Source organism: Miniopterus schreibersii (genome assembly GCF_964146895.1).
Source record: "Miniopterus schreibersii genome assembly, chromosome: 21".
NCBI classification, from domain to species: Eukaryota; Metazoa; Chordata; class Mammalia; order Chiroptera; family Miniopteridae; genus Miniopterus; species Miniopterus schreibersii.
The window spans coordinates 5,420,911-5,438,971 of NC_138123.1; the positions used below are offsets into that span (position 1 = coordinate 5,420,911).

Sequence of the window (18,061 nt, forward strand, 5' to 3'; positions counted from 1 at the left end):
CAGGTATTTCTTCATCATAAAGTTTGGTTTGGGTGACATACTTAAAATGTATTTCGAAATATCCCTATTACATGAGACTTAAAATCTTTCTGTATCATTTCAGTGCTATTGATGCTCCAGTCTCTTCAACCTTCCAGTAAAGTTGAACAAATACATCGGTTTAACATCACCTACTGAACCGTAAGAACTGCTTATATATTGTTTTAAGCCAGATAGTGTAACAGAATAGTGCTGATTTAATTTTCCAGGTATTGCCTCATGTACAAGACAGTTGTCAGCATGCTATTGGCAGGGATGATGTCATCATTTCTCAGTGATAGCCACTGAGGCCATGGCCTCCTCCTAACAATGCTCAGTTGGATTCCTTGACCACCTGATCGCCTGATTTTGCTTCTGAAATAGACTACTTGGAGGAGAGGGAGCCAAGAAAAGGGAAAACCATGTTTGGTGTTACTCCTGTGCACTCCAGCACTCTGCACAAAGCAGGAGCTCCCATTTATTAAATAAAGGGATAGCGTTTTCTAGACATAGCGGAAGTGACAAGCGAAGGGCCCAAGATGTGTTTAAAGATAAGAGGGCAGAGGTACCTGCCTCCCCATACTTCTGGTGCTATTGACAACCCCGGAACACCAAAGTATATGACAGATGACTAATATTAATTAAAGTACAATCAGATATGGGTAGGGTGACATGTCCAGACTCTCTGGCCAAAATGCTCTCTCTTCGCTTGTTTTATGGACTGTTTTCTACTGCTAAAGTCAAGACCCAGTCTCTCCACTAGAGAAGGCAGTCAGCAGGAATCAGGAGGGCCTGCTCAGTCTTTCAACTGATTGAATGAGGCCCACCCATATTAGGGAGGACCATCTGCTTTGCTCAGTTCACAGCTCATCAAGAGGTTTTATGGTTTGTTGATTATGTCTCCCCCTACAAGAATCGGCTGTTTTGTCCAATTCAAGCAAGTATACCCTGGCCTATTTGTTTTCTTTTTCTGTAATGAACATGAGGGACACTCATTTCTATGACTGTCAGTCATGTATCTAGTTAGTAGCAAGTAAAACAGGGACCTTCCCTTAAAGGACACTGTTTGGCCTTGGGCTGTGCATCCTCTTGAAAAGCACCACTTCTCAGATGTCTGAAGGGTTGATATTTTAGCCAAATCTCAATTTAAGGAAAAAGCCTACCCCATATAAATCTGGGGTGAAAGAGTCCTTCCTTCACATACTTACTTACTGTGGAGTTCCTTTAAATAGTGAATTCCTTTAAAGCAGCCGGAGTCAAGCTTTTCTGTGATTAGTTCTACTCATCGGAAGCTTCAGGAAATTCCTACGAAGAGAAGTTATTTTCAGTTACTTTCTTCTCTCCGTAGGAATTTCCTTGTATCACGTAATTCCAGTATTTCAGGAACAAATGAATACATAAAACAGTGTTAGTTCATGGTATTTATTACTGGGGTTGTCTACAGAAAAGTCTTTTCTCCACTGTTACTTTAGACATAAGAATAGGTATTTATTTCATGTGACTTCCTTTTCGAAGTTGTATTTTAAAAAAGCATAAAATTGTCTATATCTGGGAAGATATTCATATTAATCTTTTAAAAAGTGCGGAGGGTTGGAGATAGGGGTGTGGCTCTGGCCTCAGTAACTTCGACCAAACAAGGTGTAGTGCTTGGCAGGGTTCTTGCCACAGACGCATATGGCCCCAGGCTGCAGCTCGCAGAGTGGCTTGAAGGGGATGCACAGGCTTTTGGCTCCCATGGATGGAGCACCAGGTTCAAGATCCTGATCCCTGAAATTAAAAACAAGTAAGAATGCCACTCATTTAAGCTGTGCATTTCTCCTTTTCCATGGCCTCACCTCACACGTCTTATCTATTCACTGCATTTACCTGGCAGTGGTCTTCTTGATCCAGTCTTCACAGTCCATTTCCCCACAGAACGGGATCTGAACAATCTAATAAGAGGAACAATATTTAGTGTTTATAGTTCCTTCTGGGCTATAAAAAGAAGTTCCCTATTAAACTTACAAGCATAAAGGAACAGATGATGAAACCTAGGATTCCACTAATATATGCTGAGAGTCATTTCTTTGAAAGCAATGGATTACCTAGTATTTACTCTATTGATTTATTAACTGTTATGTAATGCCTACATGAGCTGTACTAGTGACTACCATGTTTCTATAATACAGAAAATTTTAAAACTCAATAATGGAATAAAAATCATCATAAATTACAGTGAAAGGAAAATATACATGGCATCAGGTGGCTATCCGTTCTCTAGCTTTCTCTGAGAAGTATATAGTTTTAAGTCAAGTGACAAACTATGGAGCCCAGGAAGGGGAGGATTACAAAGGCAATATTCCAAGAATAAGAGAGTGCTAAACATGGAAGATTTATGGATCTGAAAGGCATTTAGAGATGATCTATTTTGTACTCATTTCACAAGTTAGTAAACTGAGCCAGAGATTAACATGTTCCCGGCTCACACAGTAAGACACATATTAAGAGGTTTTGATCATAACCAATTAAAACTTTGCCTTAATACTCTGAGCATGAATAGAGAGAGAGAGAAAGCGCATTAAACCAATCAGAGGAGAGATCTACATTCCATTCAAAACTGTTCAGAAGCATCTCACCTTTCCAGAGTCTAGCATCTTCTGAAAGTCTTCCATGGAGTTAGCCACCACCATATGAGTCCTAAGGTCTTCAGAAGCCCTATCAAAAAGTAATTAGAAAAGCATACATAATTTTCTTATTAATGAGATGTTGTTTTAAGCAGGCACAGTTTAATGAGAGAACAATAGCTCAGAGGTGAGAACTCAATTGGAACCTTGGCTTTGTCACCAGCAGTGACATCCAGTGAATCCGTTAACTCATCACTGTATTACTGTGAACATTAAATGAATGAAGAATCTGCCAAGCACACAACAGATAATAGTTACTTTTGCTATTGCCGTTAAATCTCTATTGACCAACATTCTATTCCTGGCTAGACCACTGACTACCTGTGAGAATCTGGTTATTTTTTAAACCTCTCTGGTACTACTCTTCTAAGTTCTACAAAACTGGAAAAATACTCAAGTAAGTGTGACTACCATGTAGAATTGTTGTGAGAATAAAACATGAAGGCATGAAAATGTTTTGAAAAGGAAACACTCATGAATATCCATTACTCATGCTACTGTTGCCCACCATGTAATTCCTTTAGAAATGGAAATAAATATTCTCTTCCCCACTTGAAGTCATGCACTGTGTGAGGACCACATGGGTGATGACCAAAGAAGAGAAAGAGTGTTTCTCTTCTGGGTCTCAGGGCTAAAACCACGGGAACTCTGCCAGTGACTGGTAGCCATCCACCAAACCTGTTTCCCCTTCCTCCGACTTTTTTTGTAGTGAGATGGGCCCATGTGATGAAGTATTAGCCAATAAGATCCAGAGAAGGGAATATGTCACGTCCCGGGCTTGCCTTAAGGCAGGAAAAACTGTACCTTTATGCAACTTATATTAACACATTTACTAACATCTCTGGGGAGGGGTCCAGGCACTGGTACTTTTGAAAGCTTCCCAGGTGCTGCTCATATGTGTCCAGTAGGTGGGAATCAATGCCTTAATTCCTCAAATTTATAGATCATAAAAGGTTAATTTTATGGATCTAAAATTAACCCAAATTAGTCCATGGGACAGACACTCCATTGCTGCAAACCTAGTAGGGAGCAGAAAGCACTTAGAAAAATAATCATACTACAAGTCCAAACAAGAGAGAGGCAAATTAAGAACCACAGGACTTCAGAGGGAAAGATGGCTTCCAGTTGGGACAAAGAACTCCTGGTATATATCTCAGAGGTCACGTGGGATCTGAGGATAAGCAACACAAGCCATTCACTCTAAGGAACTAACTTTCTGAAGAGGTTAGCGTGGATGTCTTCCAAAAGGGCTTGAAGTTTAGTCTCAGCCTCATTTTCAGCAACTGTCAGCTTTTCTCCAGTATCTCGTCGGACAGCCACAAACTGGCAGCTCTTCATATCACGTGGCCCGACTTCCAGTCTAATTGGAACTCCCTAGGGAACAAAAAAGGCAGCTAAGAGGATACATGCATGTCTCCACCTGAACACATGGTGGGCAAAAGCAGGCTTACAGCTGTGAGTACCCAAAACACAGAGTTTATTCTTATTCTTATTTATTAATTACTGCATTATTTACTTGTATTACAACTGTAAACCTACTTTGGCTCACCCCATATATAGACTTAATTCATGGCTTTATCGACAATAAATCAGAAAAGTCCAAAATCAAAGGCTACATAAACCATAAGAAAAAGCAGGTAATATTTCTGAGCTATTACAGAAACCTATTCCAATAAGGCATAAAACTAAGAAAAAACTGTACTGCCTGAGGTTTGTTAATCATAAACAAGAGCTTTAAGATCATTTTTTATTCTAACATAATAAAAATAAGATTCCTCAAAAGGATTTCAAATTTAGCAAATGTGCTCAACACTTAGTTTCAGTGATGAACTCATAACTATCAAAACAGAGAAAAGTAATAAGATTTACAATTTATAAAATATACATAAAGAAAATCTAAATCCAAACTGGGATTAAAGATGCAACTGAAGAGTTTACCTTGAGCTCCCAGTGATTGAATTTCCAACCTGGCGAATAGTTATCTCGCAGATCAGCTCTCGCTCGAATGTTAACGCTGAGTAACCGCCTTCGATAGTCATTGCATTTTGCAATCAGAGCATCTCTGTCTTCTTCAGAAAGTGCATTTGTGATGCCACAAGGAATGACCACCACCTGGAACCCAGCACAGTATCACACATTTACATAAAGAAATGGCAGACAGAAGTGACTATAAATCTCAACACAAATCAGCTTGCTGGTGCGATTTCTAATCTGTACAGAATGTCTACCAATCAGCTGCACATGGCTTGTCTATGCCAAATGCATTTTCATCTGACCTACTACATTCATTTAACCTATTATAAATCACTTCAAAAAATGATTTCTAAACTTTTCTATAAAGTAGCTAAAAATTAAGAGTAAAAAACAAGAACATAAGTGATAAATGTAGTTACACAACTAAAATCTAGACTGTAGTCTATGTTTTTTCTGTATCAGTGAAATCTACCTGGAGGATATTTAGAAAGTCGCCCTTTCCAATTTCAGTTAGTAAATCTGACTTGTATTTTATAAAATATGAAGTAACAACAGAACTATCTTCTCACCTGAACACAGGCTACACGGGGAGGTAACACTAAGCCCATGTTGTCCCCGTGAACCATGGTCATGACCCCAATCGTCCGAGTTGTCAGGCCCCAGGAGTTCTGATAGGCAAACTGCTTCTCTCCTGGCATCTTTGGATCTTCAAAAACAATTTCAAACATTTTGGAAAAATTCTGTCCTAGATGATGTGATGTTGCCCCCTGAAATAGAGAGAAATACGAGGTTTAATTTTAATAACCTAGTATGCCTTCGAAAATGACTATAAGATCACATGCCTTAGAATGACACCAGATCTATTTTATCTTCCTTGATTTTATGTTAAATATATTTTTTAAAAATATATCTTTATTGATTTCAGAGAGAGGAAAGGAGAGAGAGAGAGAAACATCAATGATGAGAGAGTCATTGATCAGCCGCCTCCTGCACGCCCCGAACTGGAGATCAAACCCGCAATGGGGCCATGTGCCCTGACCGGGAATCCAAACCCGATCGCCTGTATCCTAGGTCGACGCTCAACCGCTGAGCCATGCCCAGCCAGGCTTAAATACATTTTTAAAGCATAACTGATACACCAAAGAGACTAAGGTTAGTCAAAAAGTGCTACAGAAGTGTAGCGCTGCTGTGGGCTGCCCTTTCAGAGCAGTAATGTTAGCTACAAAGGTTAAAAAGGACTCTACGTCTTGATTCAGGATACAAGCTTTGACCTAAAAGATCTCGGAGACTTAGAAAAATGGGGCAGACATGTTTGAAATTAGATGTGGTCTAGAAACCATGTGAACTACTGACTTTTTAAAAGAGGCTTCTTCTCTGAGAACAGAAGAATTGTGCTGGCTCTGCCCACAGGCGAGGCTTACTCAAGTCACCTATGAAGCCTGGGCAGCACAGCGGTACCTGGATAGCTCTCCCGCTGGCAGATATAAACGCCTCCACTGTAGTGGTGTAGTCTCCTCCTGCGAATTTTTCCTTTTCAGTTTTCCTTCCTTTTACAACAGGAATTGCCAGGAGTTCTTCATACACCTGAGCATACAAGTCAAGTATCTGCAAGACCTGTAACAACATTTTAAGTGCAGAAGTGTTCAAATTTATGGTTTACTTATTTATTACAGATCTATCAATCTGTCCTATTTAAAACTAACTGTGGTGGGAAAAGCAGTTCAAACCAAAATAACCCCCTTTTTTGTGGAAAGGTTAAAGCAGCCAGCGTGAATTTATTAAGGAAGATACTCCAACAAAGCAGTGTGAAAAGCTGAAGAACTTTTTAAAACCTACATAAATTTAGAATGTAAGAGAAAACTAAGGTTTTTTGAAAGATACACAGTAACCAGGGTGAAAATCTCCTGAATAATAATTTCACTCAGGGGATTAGAATTTCCGCTATACCTTGAAGTCCAAAAATATTTGCATCTGACAAATGAAAACAGCACTTTCTAATAAAATCTCAATAAGCAGTTTTTTAAGTCCATGCACATGTGAATTGACTAGTTTTTCTCTTAACATGGTGATACAATCTTAAGTAACAAAATAATTTACACCAAGAAATTCGTTTAGTCTTATTCTGAAATCAGATCAAATTTCAGCTTAGTTATTTACTGAATGATCACCTACAAATAGACAGTACTGCACTACTTACAGCTGGAAAAAGAGGAAAAAGCACAGCGTGGACAAAGCAACAGACCATAACACAGAACTGAACAAGGGCAACCTCTCTTCCTACCTCCTCTGCTGCTTCTTCAAAGGTTGCAAACGCGCTGTGCCCCTCCTGCCAAAGGAACTCACGGGTCCGCAGGAATGGCTGGGGGTGCTTGAACTCCCAGCGCTGGAAGAGGTAGGAAGACATGTGGTCATCAGAGAGAGCGTTTCAGTTTTCATTAACAACTTCATGTGCAAGTTATCAGAAATCATAATGTGATCCACAGTATTTCAAAAACGCTCCCATACTCCCAATCCTTTGAATACACAAGTAAGGAAAACCAAAACATGCCTTGTGTAAAACGAGGAAGCAGGATAATAGAAGGACAGTACTGAGAGGGGCATGCACCTACCACCACGCTGCACCACTGGTTGAGCCTGATGGGCAGGTCCCTGTGTGACTGCACCCACTTTGCATATGCAGGATACATGACTGAAAGACACAGGAAACACTGAGTTAGTCGCTGAAGGTTTTATTTCTCCCTGAAGGCTGCTAAGAGCTAAACTGCAACATAATGCAGGAATTAGAATGTCATATTTGTGTGAATGTGTTTCCAATCTGTGATGGTCAATGAGTGGTATTACTATGTATTTTGTAAAGCAGATTCGTCAAGGAAATAAGTCTATCTAAACTTGACCATACTTTGTGTTCTTAGCAATGGGATTAACATTTATCATTAATTTGCTTTTCTACTGTTTTGTTTTAATATATACCACACTCTATGCTAAGTTCTTTGCATTCATTATCGTGTTCAATTCTCACATTTAACCCACAAAGTAGCTATCACAATCTCAATATTAAAGACGTGGAAACTGAGGTTAGAGACGTTAAAGGTGCCAGTCTTACCGTGGCCTACCCATGACTACCTGTAATCAGTAACACAAAACAAAATATTGCCAATCTGGTTTGTGAAAAATAGCTGGTGTCATAACCTCAATAATGCATCACTACAATACAATACAAGAGCATCACTAGAAGTGTCAAAAAGCAACTAATCCTTAACTGAAGACAAATAACCCCTTGGGAGACACTGACAAGCCAAGGCTCACACTCTGCACAAGGTGCTCCATTTACTATGTGTCCTCTTAGGAAAGCCACTAATGTCTCAAATACGTCTTCACCTGCCAGATGCAGGCAGCAGCTGCCTCCCCCTTCCTCACTACAATGTTGTAAGAATACAAGACGCAAATAAACCACTTAGTAACCTACAGGACCCTAACGAATGGAAACAGAACATTAAAATAAGTAGCGCAATTTATAAATAAAACATCAGCGTTGGCAATTTTATAACTAATTCCAAGAACAAAAATTATTCCAAGAATACAATTCCTTGGAAAGTCCTGAAAAATTATAGCATGAAAACAAAATGATGAAACTTTAAAAAACAAACTTTATCCTACTGTTAAAGAGCTCTATAATGAGTACTGTACAGAGAATAAAATTCTACAGCTTCAGTTTGCATTCATCTCTGCATACAATACATTCATGAAATTTTATATATTGTCAACAAGGATTATAAACACCACCCAATGAAAGCGAAGACCCCACTCTAGACGATTTCTCCTGCTCCAAGGCCCCTCCTCACCTGTTTCACTAGTAGGACGAATAGCAATGGGTTCTGCCAACTCTGTTTTTCCAGATCTTGTAACCCAAGCAACCTAGTAAGAGAAATAATTTTTCATACATTTTTAAAGAGCATTTAGAGAAGCAGCACAAATGCTGACATTTCTCAAATTCAATCTTTGCTCTATCAATTAAGGCAAGGTAAGATAATTACTGCTGCTTACTGTGAGAAAAGGTAGATATTTACTGTCCTCGTTAACAATGAGAGAAAACCAGAATCCAGTTAATTATTTAATGTAAGAAACAGAGTCATAACTTGCCCTGAAGGTAGAAATATAATTTTTTAAATGGCTTTAAGTTTTTAAACATTTCTCTAAGTTGGCAATTATAAACTTGTCTTTTAAATTACTATTCAGGTGTGAATTTATTTATTTTTAAATATGTCTTTATTGATTACAGAGAGAGGAAGGGAGAGGGAGAGAGAGAGATAGAAACATCAATGATGAGAGAGTCACTGATCGGCTGCAGCCCGCAACCCAGGCACGTGCCCTGACCAGGAATCGAACCCTGATCGCCTGGATCCTAGGTCGACGCTCAATCGCTGAGCCACGCCCGGCCGGGCTCAGGTGTGAATTTAAAATGCACTTTTGAGTTTAGGGAGAAAGCGCCACAGTCCACTGAGCTCACTCACCTCAGGGGCGAAGTCAGCCACGTGGGCCTTCTCCTTCTCTAAGGCGCCCTGGGACACGAACATGGGGAAGTAGCAGTTCTCCACACCCAGCTTCTTGATCTCAGCATCAAAAAAGCCGCTGATGGCCTCCCAGATGGAGTGGGCCCAGGGCCGGAGGATGTAGCAGCCACTCACGTCGTAGTACTCAATCATTTCTGACTTCGTGATGACCTGCATGAGAGGTGTCCAGGCCAAAACTGCACCAAAATCACAGCTCAGCCGCCAGGAGTGGGACAGCGGGCTTCCCACCTGCAGGCCCTCACCGCCCACACGCCCTGGGTAGGCTCACTATGTGAGCATCCCCAGAAGCCTGGACACACTATATGGCCATATGATGTTTTTTAAGGCATCACACATCATTACCTTGTGTCTGGCTTCAGAACTGAAAATATAAAGTCACCTTTGAGAAATTTAAAACACAGAAGTCAACCGAATGCATACTCACCTGAGAATACCAATCTGCAAGATTTTCTTCTTTTTTTGCCTCAAGACCCAACCTGCAGATATGAGAAGTAAAATATAAATTCCTTCATTCTGAATTTGCTTCTAAGTTGAACGGAAATAAACCTCTAAAGTTCAAAATAGATCCATTTTCCTTTAGTATGAGTTATTCCTATATTTAAATCTCTCCTACATTCATTCCCAAGGTCATGTTTTAAACCTAGAAAACAGTTCAGTTATCTCTTAGAAGGTGGTGGAATACTGTCCACAAAACTCTAAGAAAGCCAAGCCTAGTAAGAGCTGTGATCTTAATGCAGACGTGTCTGCTGCCGTCTTTATCAGGTCAGGCATTTGTACAGTGCTATTCACACAGCATTCTCCTACTAACTAAGAAGACTCTTTTGCCAACCGGAATCCAGGACAAATTATAGTTAGATCAGCATCTGGCTGAAAATAACATGTAAAAAGTAATAAAGACAATGGCTCTGTGTGCACGTGTCGCTCCATTACCTGGTCTGCTTCCGCGGCCCCTGCCCCTCCCCGGCCCCACTGGGCGGCAACCCGCCGCCCTGGCCTTTGGAGGGCTCCTTCTTGGAGCCGTCGTCCTGTTTCTGAGGCTTGTTCTGTTTCTCAGACTTGTTTTCTTTCTCTTTCTTCTTCTTGTCTTTGTCCTCGGCTCCGGCAGCAGCGACGGGCTGATACTCGACGCCGGTCAGCGACCGGTACTGCGCTTTCCGCTGAAGGAGCTCCTGCACAGCGGCATCCACTTGGTCCTTCAGGTCAGCAAGAGAACAAGGCCACATTTAATTCAATGCCCGCCTGCGCGCCAGTGCCCAACACGTTAGGAGCAGGTCTGAAAACACGACTAAAGGCACAGGGGTGTGCGGAGCGGTGGAGAACGTTTCCTATACTAACGTCTATAAATAAGAGTACGATAAACAGGGACAGGACTGTGCAAAAGGGTGACGAAGAAAGAGCACCACCCTGCACTGTCCAAAAAGAAGTCACAGCCCCATGAGGTCATTTACATTTAAATTAACGTAAATGTAACTTAGAAGCCCCCTGTGACTGCACTGGACAGAACTGTCACTGACACGTCTACGAGAAAACGCTAGCATGGAACGTATTCCACCACAAGTGAAGTGAGAGCCATGAAGTTACACAGGTGGAGCGTTTCACAATTACCAAGATGACAGTAGTCAGGGTTCTATATTACTGGTCACATTTCAACACCTGTAACCATTTATTGTTTTCCAATGAAATGAATCTGTACCAAAAAGTTCTACTCGTGTAAAGATAATACAATTCGTACAAAGCACACATGGCTCAAAATAAAACCGGCTGCTTCCGACTGAAGAGCATCAGGAAAACGAGTCACAGAAAGAGCACGCACTGTATCAGGGCCTTTAAGAGCCAGGCACTGCTGGGGCCTGGGTCCCTATGCTCAAGCATCTTACACACCAGAGAGAAACAGACAATTTTACAAACAATTAAATCAGTGTAGTTAAGTGTTATGTCAGAAAAGGGCAGTGTCGTATGAGAACGTCCAGTCTAATCTAGTTGAGGGAGAAAGGATCAATAAAGGCTCCTCTAGAAGGTGACTTAAAAGAGCTGAATGCTGAAATGTATGAGTAGATGTCAGCCAGATTTCATGGGGCAGAAAGTGTTCCAGGCAAAGAAAATAGCAGGTAATGTGAAAAACAAAAATACAAAATACCACACTAACCTTAGAGGCTTTTTCAGCTTTAAGTTTTCGAACAACTTCTCCTTGAGAAGCTACTTTGTCAAAAAGTGCTTTGGCTTCTGGTGTTTCTGGACCACAAGGCTCAGAGATTCTGGCTGGGCTTGAATCTGAACTTTGAGATAACGGGGGCTGACCAGGAACATATTCCTTCCCAGTTTTTTCTTTATACTGAGCTTTCAGAGAAAGCAAGCACTCTACAGCTTCATTTACTTTAGCCTGTGTTAAAAGAGGAAAAAAAGACAAATATTTAATACTTTCTGAAAATATCAATGATTATTTAAAACTATTCATTGCCACCAAAGTATTCCTATAAATAGCCATCATGGAGAAACCCTAAAACAGATCCAAGCTAAAGGAAAGTTAAAAACATAAATCATACTATAATCCTATACATAAGTTATCAAAATAAACAAAAGAAACACATTTAATACTATAACTTTGCATCTTACATATGTAAACAAACAAACAATAGAACATCCAAGCAAACTGCTAGCATCCAAGCTCTGGGTCTGTAAGTAGAGGAGTCAGAATTTATAAAATTGGAGCACAGATCATCTCAATGGCTTTGCCAATACAAACCTATTTTCTTAATTTAAAAATAGATGGTAAATACAACACTAAACAAAACAGAGTCTGGGCCCAACTAAAGAATAATCACTCGTTTAAAAAATGAAATGAGAAGGAATGTTGAGGTTTTGGGCACTCACCTACATATACTGTCCTCTGACACTTCAACATAATCACAGTGAAAACGAATGAAACAGCCCAACTGAGACACCCGTGACTCTAGCAGAGAAGACCAGCCACGCAGGCAAAGGACTCAAGCCAGTTGCCTTGCCTGAATGGTAGTACTATCTAACTACAAACCAATGTACCACTGGGAAGCCACAGCACCAATAAAACAGAGAAAGTGTCTGCAAATCACCCTATCCAAGTCTTACTGCCATGTTATAACAGTGCTCCAGGGAGCTAAGGGCTACCATCAGAAGCCAGGAAACTAACAGAATTGGCATCTACAGGACAGCAATCACCTTTCCTTGTACAGCTACTTTATGAGACCGTGTTCTGCCTACAGACTTAGAATCTGTCACAGCAGGCATCACCCTAAGCGGGCACAGGTAAGAGGAGAAATCACACACAGGGAAGAAGGTAGGTTATCTGATTTATATTCCTGACCTGTTGTCTCTTGTTTACAATGTCCTTAGAATTAAGAGCATTTTCATAGTAAAATCTACCTGATCCTAAGAAAAAGAACATAGTTAATCAGACATACAAAAATCAAGAAAACCAGAAACTTCCATCAGTTAAAAGGGAAATGGGGGAAAAGTTTACACTGTAAGTACTCACTCAAGTTTAGGTCAGATGGCACACACTTCACACAGGAAAAAGTAAACAAAAAAACACCTTTCTTTGGCAAGGTTACAACTTGAAATATTATAAAGGAGAAAATTAAGATGGGCAAAGCACTTCATTACTGAATGAGACATTCTAAAAACACAGTGAAAAAGAATGAAATTCTAAAATGAGAGTATGTTCTGCACACAGAGAGGCATGGCAGACCCTGGGCTTGACTTCGTGAACTGGTTCCTCCTTCCCTGCCACTTAAGGCCACAAACATTTCTCAGAGCAATTCACACAATCGGTCACATGGCACAGGATTATGTCCACAGGCCTGTTTCTTCCCCAGATCCCTCCCCCAGCCACTAGATGGCGAGCTGCTCCTTGTTAATACAGACCATGGCAGGGGCAGGTATCAGTAAATGCTGACCGTTATGTAGAAAAGTTCAAGCAAGGCAGTCTACAAACATGTCCTAGATGAGTCTACGCTAGCAGCTGGAATTCACAGGCTCCCTTACAATGTTGTCTCGGCTCCTCCCAGCACACTCACCTTAGGGGCTTTTTCAGCTTTCAGTTTGCGAACCAGCTCCCCCTGTGCGGCAACTTCATCATACAGGGACTTGCTTTCCCCGGCACCTGCTGAGGATTTAGAAGCAGCAGTCTGTCCCACCAGAGTGGGAGGACTTCCAGGCTTATACTCCTGGCCCGTTTTCTCCTTATATGCAGCCTTCAAAGCCAAAAGCTGTTTTACAGCGGCATCGACATCTTCCTTTGCTGCTTTTTTGGCTTTTAATTCACGAACCACATCCCCTTGAGCAGCCACTCTACCGTAAAGGACCAAGGGATCCTCAGAGGCGGCACAAGCATTAGTCAAAGGTGGCGCTGGCCGGTCCTTCATAGGAGTAGTTGTCTATGGAGGCAGGAAACCGAAAGTAAAATAATTAACTCATGTTAAATGTCTTCCCACGAAATGAAATCAAACGGACTGCTTTATAATGTTTCAAGTTAAAACAAAATTTTAAAATCAGAGGCCACGGTTTTTAATCTATGTAAATTAAAAGCTCAAGTAGTGACATTTCCACTATAAAGTTTCAAACTCCTATCTCCTAATAAACTTTCATGCTTCTGCCGTTCCTAGCTCAGGGTACTTACCATTTACTTACCTAGTCAACCAAAATAAAACCGGAAGTTACCATCTTACTAATTCTACACCCTGGACTCAGGTCCTACTCTGTACCCTCCATGCTCTCAGCCTCTGACCACTTGTAACACCTAATCCTATATCCAACCCACCCTCCAAACTGCCTTCTTCAATGATGCCAAATCTTCAGTGACCACCCAACTGCCCTCATCAATGGATCTCAACTATGTATGAGGTGCTCCAGGTGCCACAGGAGATTCACAAGGTGCCAGGGGATAGTATAACTATCCGAGACAAGAAGAGCAATGTGCCCACCATCTGTGTGTACTAGCTAACGTGAGAGTGTGCTACCTTCCTTTCAATGATGTCCTATCTTTTCAGAGCTGCTGTGTTAAATATCAAATACCACAGAAAATCACTGTGGAACAGAAAATGGTAGTGTCCAAGGTTAAAGGAAGGAATGAAATTATTTTTCTTTCAATTTGTGTATCATTTTAAAAGTGAAATAAAAATATTTAACATACAAAATATTTTCTTTCAACTCGCACGTATTATTTTTTCAAATGGCTACTACGTTATTGGGATATAATATGCATCTACTTGTTTGGACTTGACTACTTAATAAAAAGAACTGTTAGAAATGTCACTTGGCCTAGAGGTGCAATGACAACTGACTGAGGAACTAAGAGTGCTGTGAGCTGAAGGAGCGGAAGGACATCTGGCCGACACAGTGAACTCCGAATCTCTAGACAGGCTGCCTGCCACCTCTCCAGCCCACACCAGCACGATGAGGACAGAAGCTGTGTGTGCACCTGGAACACCCTCCAGACCCTGGCTGGGGCACATCCCTAACACATTCTTGAAGACACAGATGAAGCATCACCTCCAAGATGAAAAGGGAACAGAAAAAGCAGGTAAGTGTCTCAGCAACTACAACCCAGCACTCCTGCCCTGTTTCTCCTTCTCAAACCTCAGACCATCGGGAACTCTCCTCCAAGAGGCACTGGAGTTTGATAGAAAAGTTCAGACAGGAAATCAGAAAACCAGGCCACTGTACTGTCAATAACAAATGCTGTCATCTTGGGCAAGGCTTTTCTTTCCCTTTTCTGTATGAAATGAGGCGCTAAGAGTAGGTGGCCCTCGACAAACTCCTCAGCCCCTACAAACTAAAGCAGACTGGCTGTTAAAAAAGAAAAGATTTACTACTGCCATAATGGGGGGAAAAACCACCTTGACTAAAAATATCCTTGTAATCTAGTCTCTGACTTTTTCACATAATAAAGTTAAGGTTTAAAAACCTTTTGCAAGGTACTTTAAACTCTTACACGAAAGGACAACAAACCCCCAAGTAAGAGCTTTGGTCTTCAGTCTCCATAGGAAGACAATCACTTGTAAAACAGATTCTAAACCCTCCTAAAAAAAGATCAATGATTAGAGACGTGTTAGTGAGTCAGTAGTGACCTCATTTTTTACTGTTTCCACTTTGGTCTTTTCCTTGGACCCAGACGTCGGCATCTCCTTTGTGTGCCCGTCAGGAATGTATATTAGGACACACGGTGCTTCTCTGCAGCTATGTGGGCTGAAAAACACAGGAAGAGCCAGGAAAGTTTAGTTTTAGAATTGAATTTCTTAATATTATGCTGTTTCAAAGATATCACTAATTAAAGTCTAAAATATTAAACATAGAAGAAATCCAACTGAAAAGAGAATTGTCAGGGACAGTATTTTAGTGATGTTCAATTTTTAAAATACAATTTACTATGAGAACTCGAAGCATTTTCATTTAGTTGTTCAGCTCCGTTTTCTTACCTAACAGGTTCATAAGGTTGATCACATATGAAGAATCCTCTTCTCTGGAGCTGTATAATGTCTCCTTTCTTCAAATCCTTAAGGCAAGGGTCCCCTAGCATGAATTCTTCATGCTATAAAGGTGATATAAGACAAAGACACTTTCTCAAAATCAGAGCACTAAAAGCAACACTAAAATGCAACAGTTTTTCCAGTGGCTAGAACATTCCTACTTTAAACAGACATATTAAAAACGTTACTGCTTAAGCACATACCACAAAACAGAGAAGTATTAAAGTAACAATTACATTTATTGTCATTTTTAAAGTTAACATTTATAAGCTGACTGGCTTCAGTAAACCTTTAAACTAACTTGTTTGGTGTCCCTCCATATATAAATGAAGTTTCCCACAATAAATATGAACCAGCCACAATGCACGAAGCATAGCAGACTGAAAAGACAAAGCACTTAAGAATAAGGGCTGTGAGCCAGGATGCCTAGGCTTGAATCCCAGCTCTACCACTTACTGTATGTCCTCAGACAAGTTACTTATTATCTTCACTGTGCCTCACTTTCTATCATCTGTAAAATGGGAACATAACACTTTTACATCTTTTTGTTTTAATAAAATTCTACAAACCTTTTCCATTTTATTTGAGCAACCAAATAATTAAAATTAATTTTAAAAATTCTAAAGAGAATTTGCATGACAGGGAAAGATGAAGCACGGCTTCCTTTAGGTTACCTTACTGTTCCTGTTGACATACTGCTTAAAGTCCTCCTCTTTTCCTAGCACTGGCTTTGTGATCAAGTGCTCGTAGGTGACACAGATGGCTGGGACGGGAAGGGCACGGGCCGTCTCTGCAAGCCAAGTGATTTTAGTGGTTTTCTTGAAGTCTTTGTTCTCCAAATTCAATTTTGCATCAAGAGATACAATTTTTCCATTTGCATTTCTAGGTATAAGATTGAAAAGTGTTTTAAAAAAGTAAAGCCTAACTGCCATAACAGTATCTGTAACAAACAGATGAGGAATTTTCTGTAACAAAATGGAGTAGGAATTTTCTTCGCAAAAATTTCAAACCACACACTTACTTGAATTTTTAATGTATGTCAGGCATATACTGGTTAAGAAATGAATAAAATATCACCCTTACTATCAAGATACCAATAATCCACTGGACAACAGACCAACATACATCTGATGAAGAGCATAAACATATTTACAAACTTAAAAGTCAGCTAGCTACACTGAGCATTACAAAAATCTAAAATATATTTTAAAACATTTAGCAATTGTTTAAAATCACATGCAATGACTGGACAATTAAGATGTCAGAGTTTACATAAATTAATCCTGGCATCCTATGTTCCATTTATGTAATCTTAAAATATAACTATAATCACTGGGAAGTACTACATATTCATCATTAAACAATCAATTTCAAAGCAGATTTTAGGATAAAGAATATGTTATACATATAAACTCTGGCCAAAGAATCCCTCCACCAAGCAACTGTAAAATGAGAATTAAATATCAAAAGGGACCCTAAAGCATTAGAAGTATTTTTATATCCAGATGAAGTAAACTTCAGCATCACGAGCAAAAGCTATCCGGAGACCCTATTAGTAAAACTGGAGCATGTGCGGAAAAAACATTACCATCCAGAATGTGCAGTATTCGTGCCCGGGCAGACTTACTAGTCGGCCACATGAACGTATCTGAACCAGGTCATTTTTAACAATAAATAAACACAAAATACTTCTATTCCATATTTCCTTGAAAACAAACAGAAAGTTCTTACTTGTGTATTTTAGTAATGTTGATGTTGCCCCAGTTTATAAAAGTCACCATCTCCCCCTCTGACAGCGTCTCTGCATCTGCACCTTCAATGAGCACTCTGGGACTATACCACACAGGCTTCAGGCCCACGTCAGGATTCTGATGGGTAAAATAGGAGAGTGTTGGTTAAAACAACAACTTACTGAACCCAGTGTGGAAATTTACATTTTCTTCCATTTTATTCTTTCACAAACAAAAGTTATCTGTGTTAGTTGGAATCCCAGTCCTGTGACACTGGGTCAGTCAACTGACCGATAATGTGAATGGAGGAAATAAGGGGGCCAGGCCGAGATTATGTCCAACCTAAACCATTCTGTTTTCAGAGCTAGGACAGTATTATCTGTCAATCGGTGTCCCCCTACCAGAATATACTTTGCTATCCTAGCTGAACAATCAGATGCAAGATAAAGGCAAAGCTAAATCGATCAATCAATCCATTTCTCTCTCTCTCACAACTCTTATTAGGGTTCCCCTTAAAGTAACCCAAGTCTTTAAAATTAAAATATAGCTAATGTCATCATAGAAAGGCAATCACATAAGGCTACAGCCTAGAATATTTATAG

General features: G+C 40.2%; 1 protein-coding gene across 1 annotated transcript in view; it reads right to left on the reverse strand.

Annotated features, from left to right (window-relative positions):
• Positions 1–1,426: 1,426 nt before the first annotated feature.
• EPRS1 (glutamyl-prolyl-tRNA synthetase 1) overlaps positions 1,427–18,061 on the reverse strand; it is a 35,174-nt gene continuing 18,539 nt past the window's right edge. The window contains exons 14-32 of the mRNA XM_081124089.1: positions 17,461–17,597; positions 16,404–16,611; positions 15,679–15,791; positions 15,331–15,448; positions 13,279–13,638; positions 11,373–11,606; positions 10,157–10,419; positions 9,651–9,702; positions 9,167–9,376; positions 8,498–8,570; positions 7,265–7,344; positions 6,937–7,038; positions 6,114–6,269; positions 5,225–5,422; positions 4,620–4,793; positions 3,895–4,055; positions 2,634–2,712; positions 1,885–1,949; positions 1,427–1,785 (exon numbers count right to left, since the gene is read on the reverse strand). Of these exons, the coding sequence (XP_080980215.1) occupies positions 1,635–1,785; positions 1,885–1,949; positions 2,634–2,712; positions 3,895–4,055; positions 4,620–4,793; positions 5,225–5,422; positions 6,114–6,269; positions 6,937–7,038; positions 7,265–7,344; positions 8,498–8,570; positions 9,167–9,376; positions 9,651–9,702; positions 10,157–10,419; positions 11,373–11,606; positions 13,279–13,638; positions 15,331–15,448; positions 15,679–15,791; positions 16,404–16,611; positions 17,461–17,597 (2,934 nt within the window). The 3' untranslated portion in view covers positions 1,427–1,634. The remainder of the gene's footprint in view (positions 1,786–1,884; positions 1,950–2,633; positions 2,713–3,894; positions 4,056–4,619; positions 4,794–5,224; positions 5,423–6,113; positions 6,270–6,936; positions 7,039–7,264; positions 7,345–8,497; positions 8,571–9,166; positions 9,377–9,650; positions 9,703–10,156; positions 10,420–11,372; positions 11,607–13,278; positions 13,639–15,330; positions 15,449–15,678; positions 15,792–16,403; positions 16,612–17,460; positions 17,598–18,061) is intronic.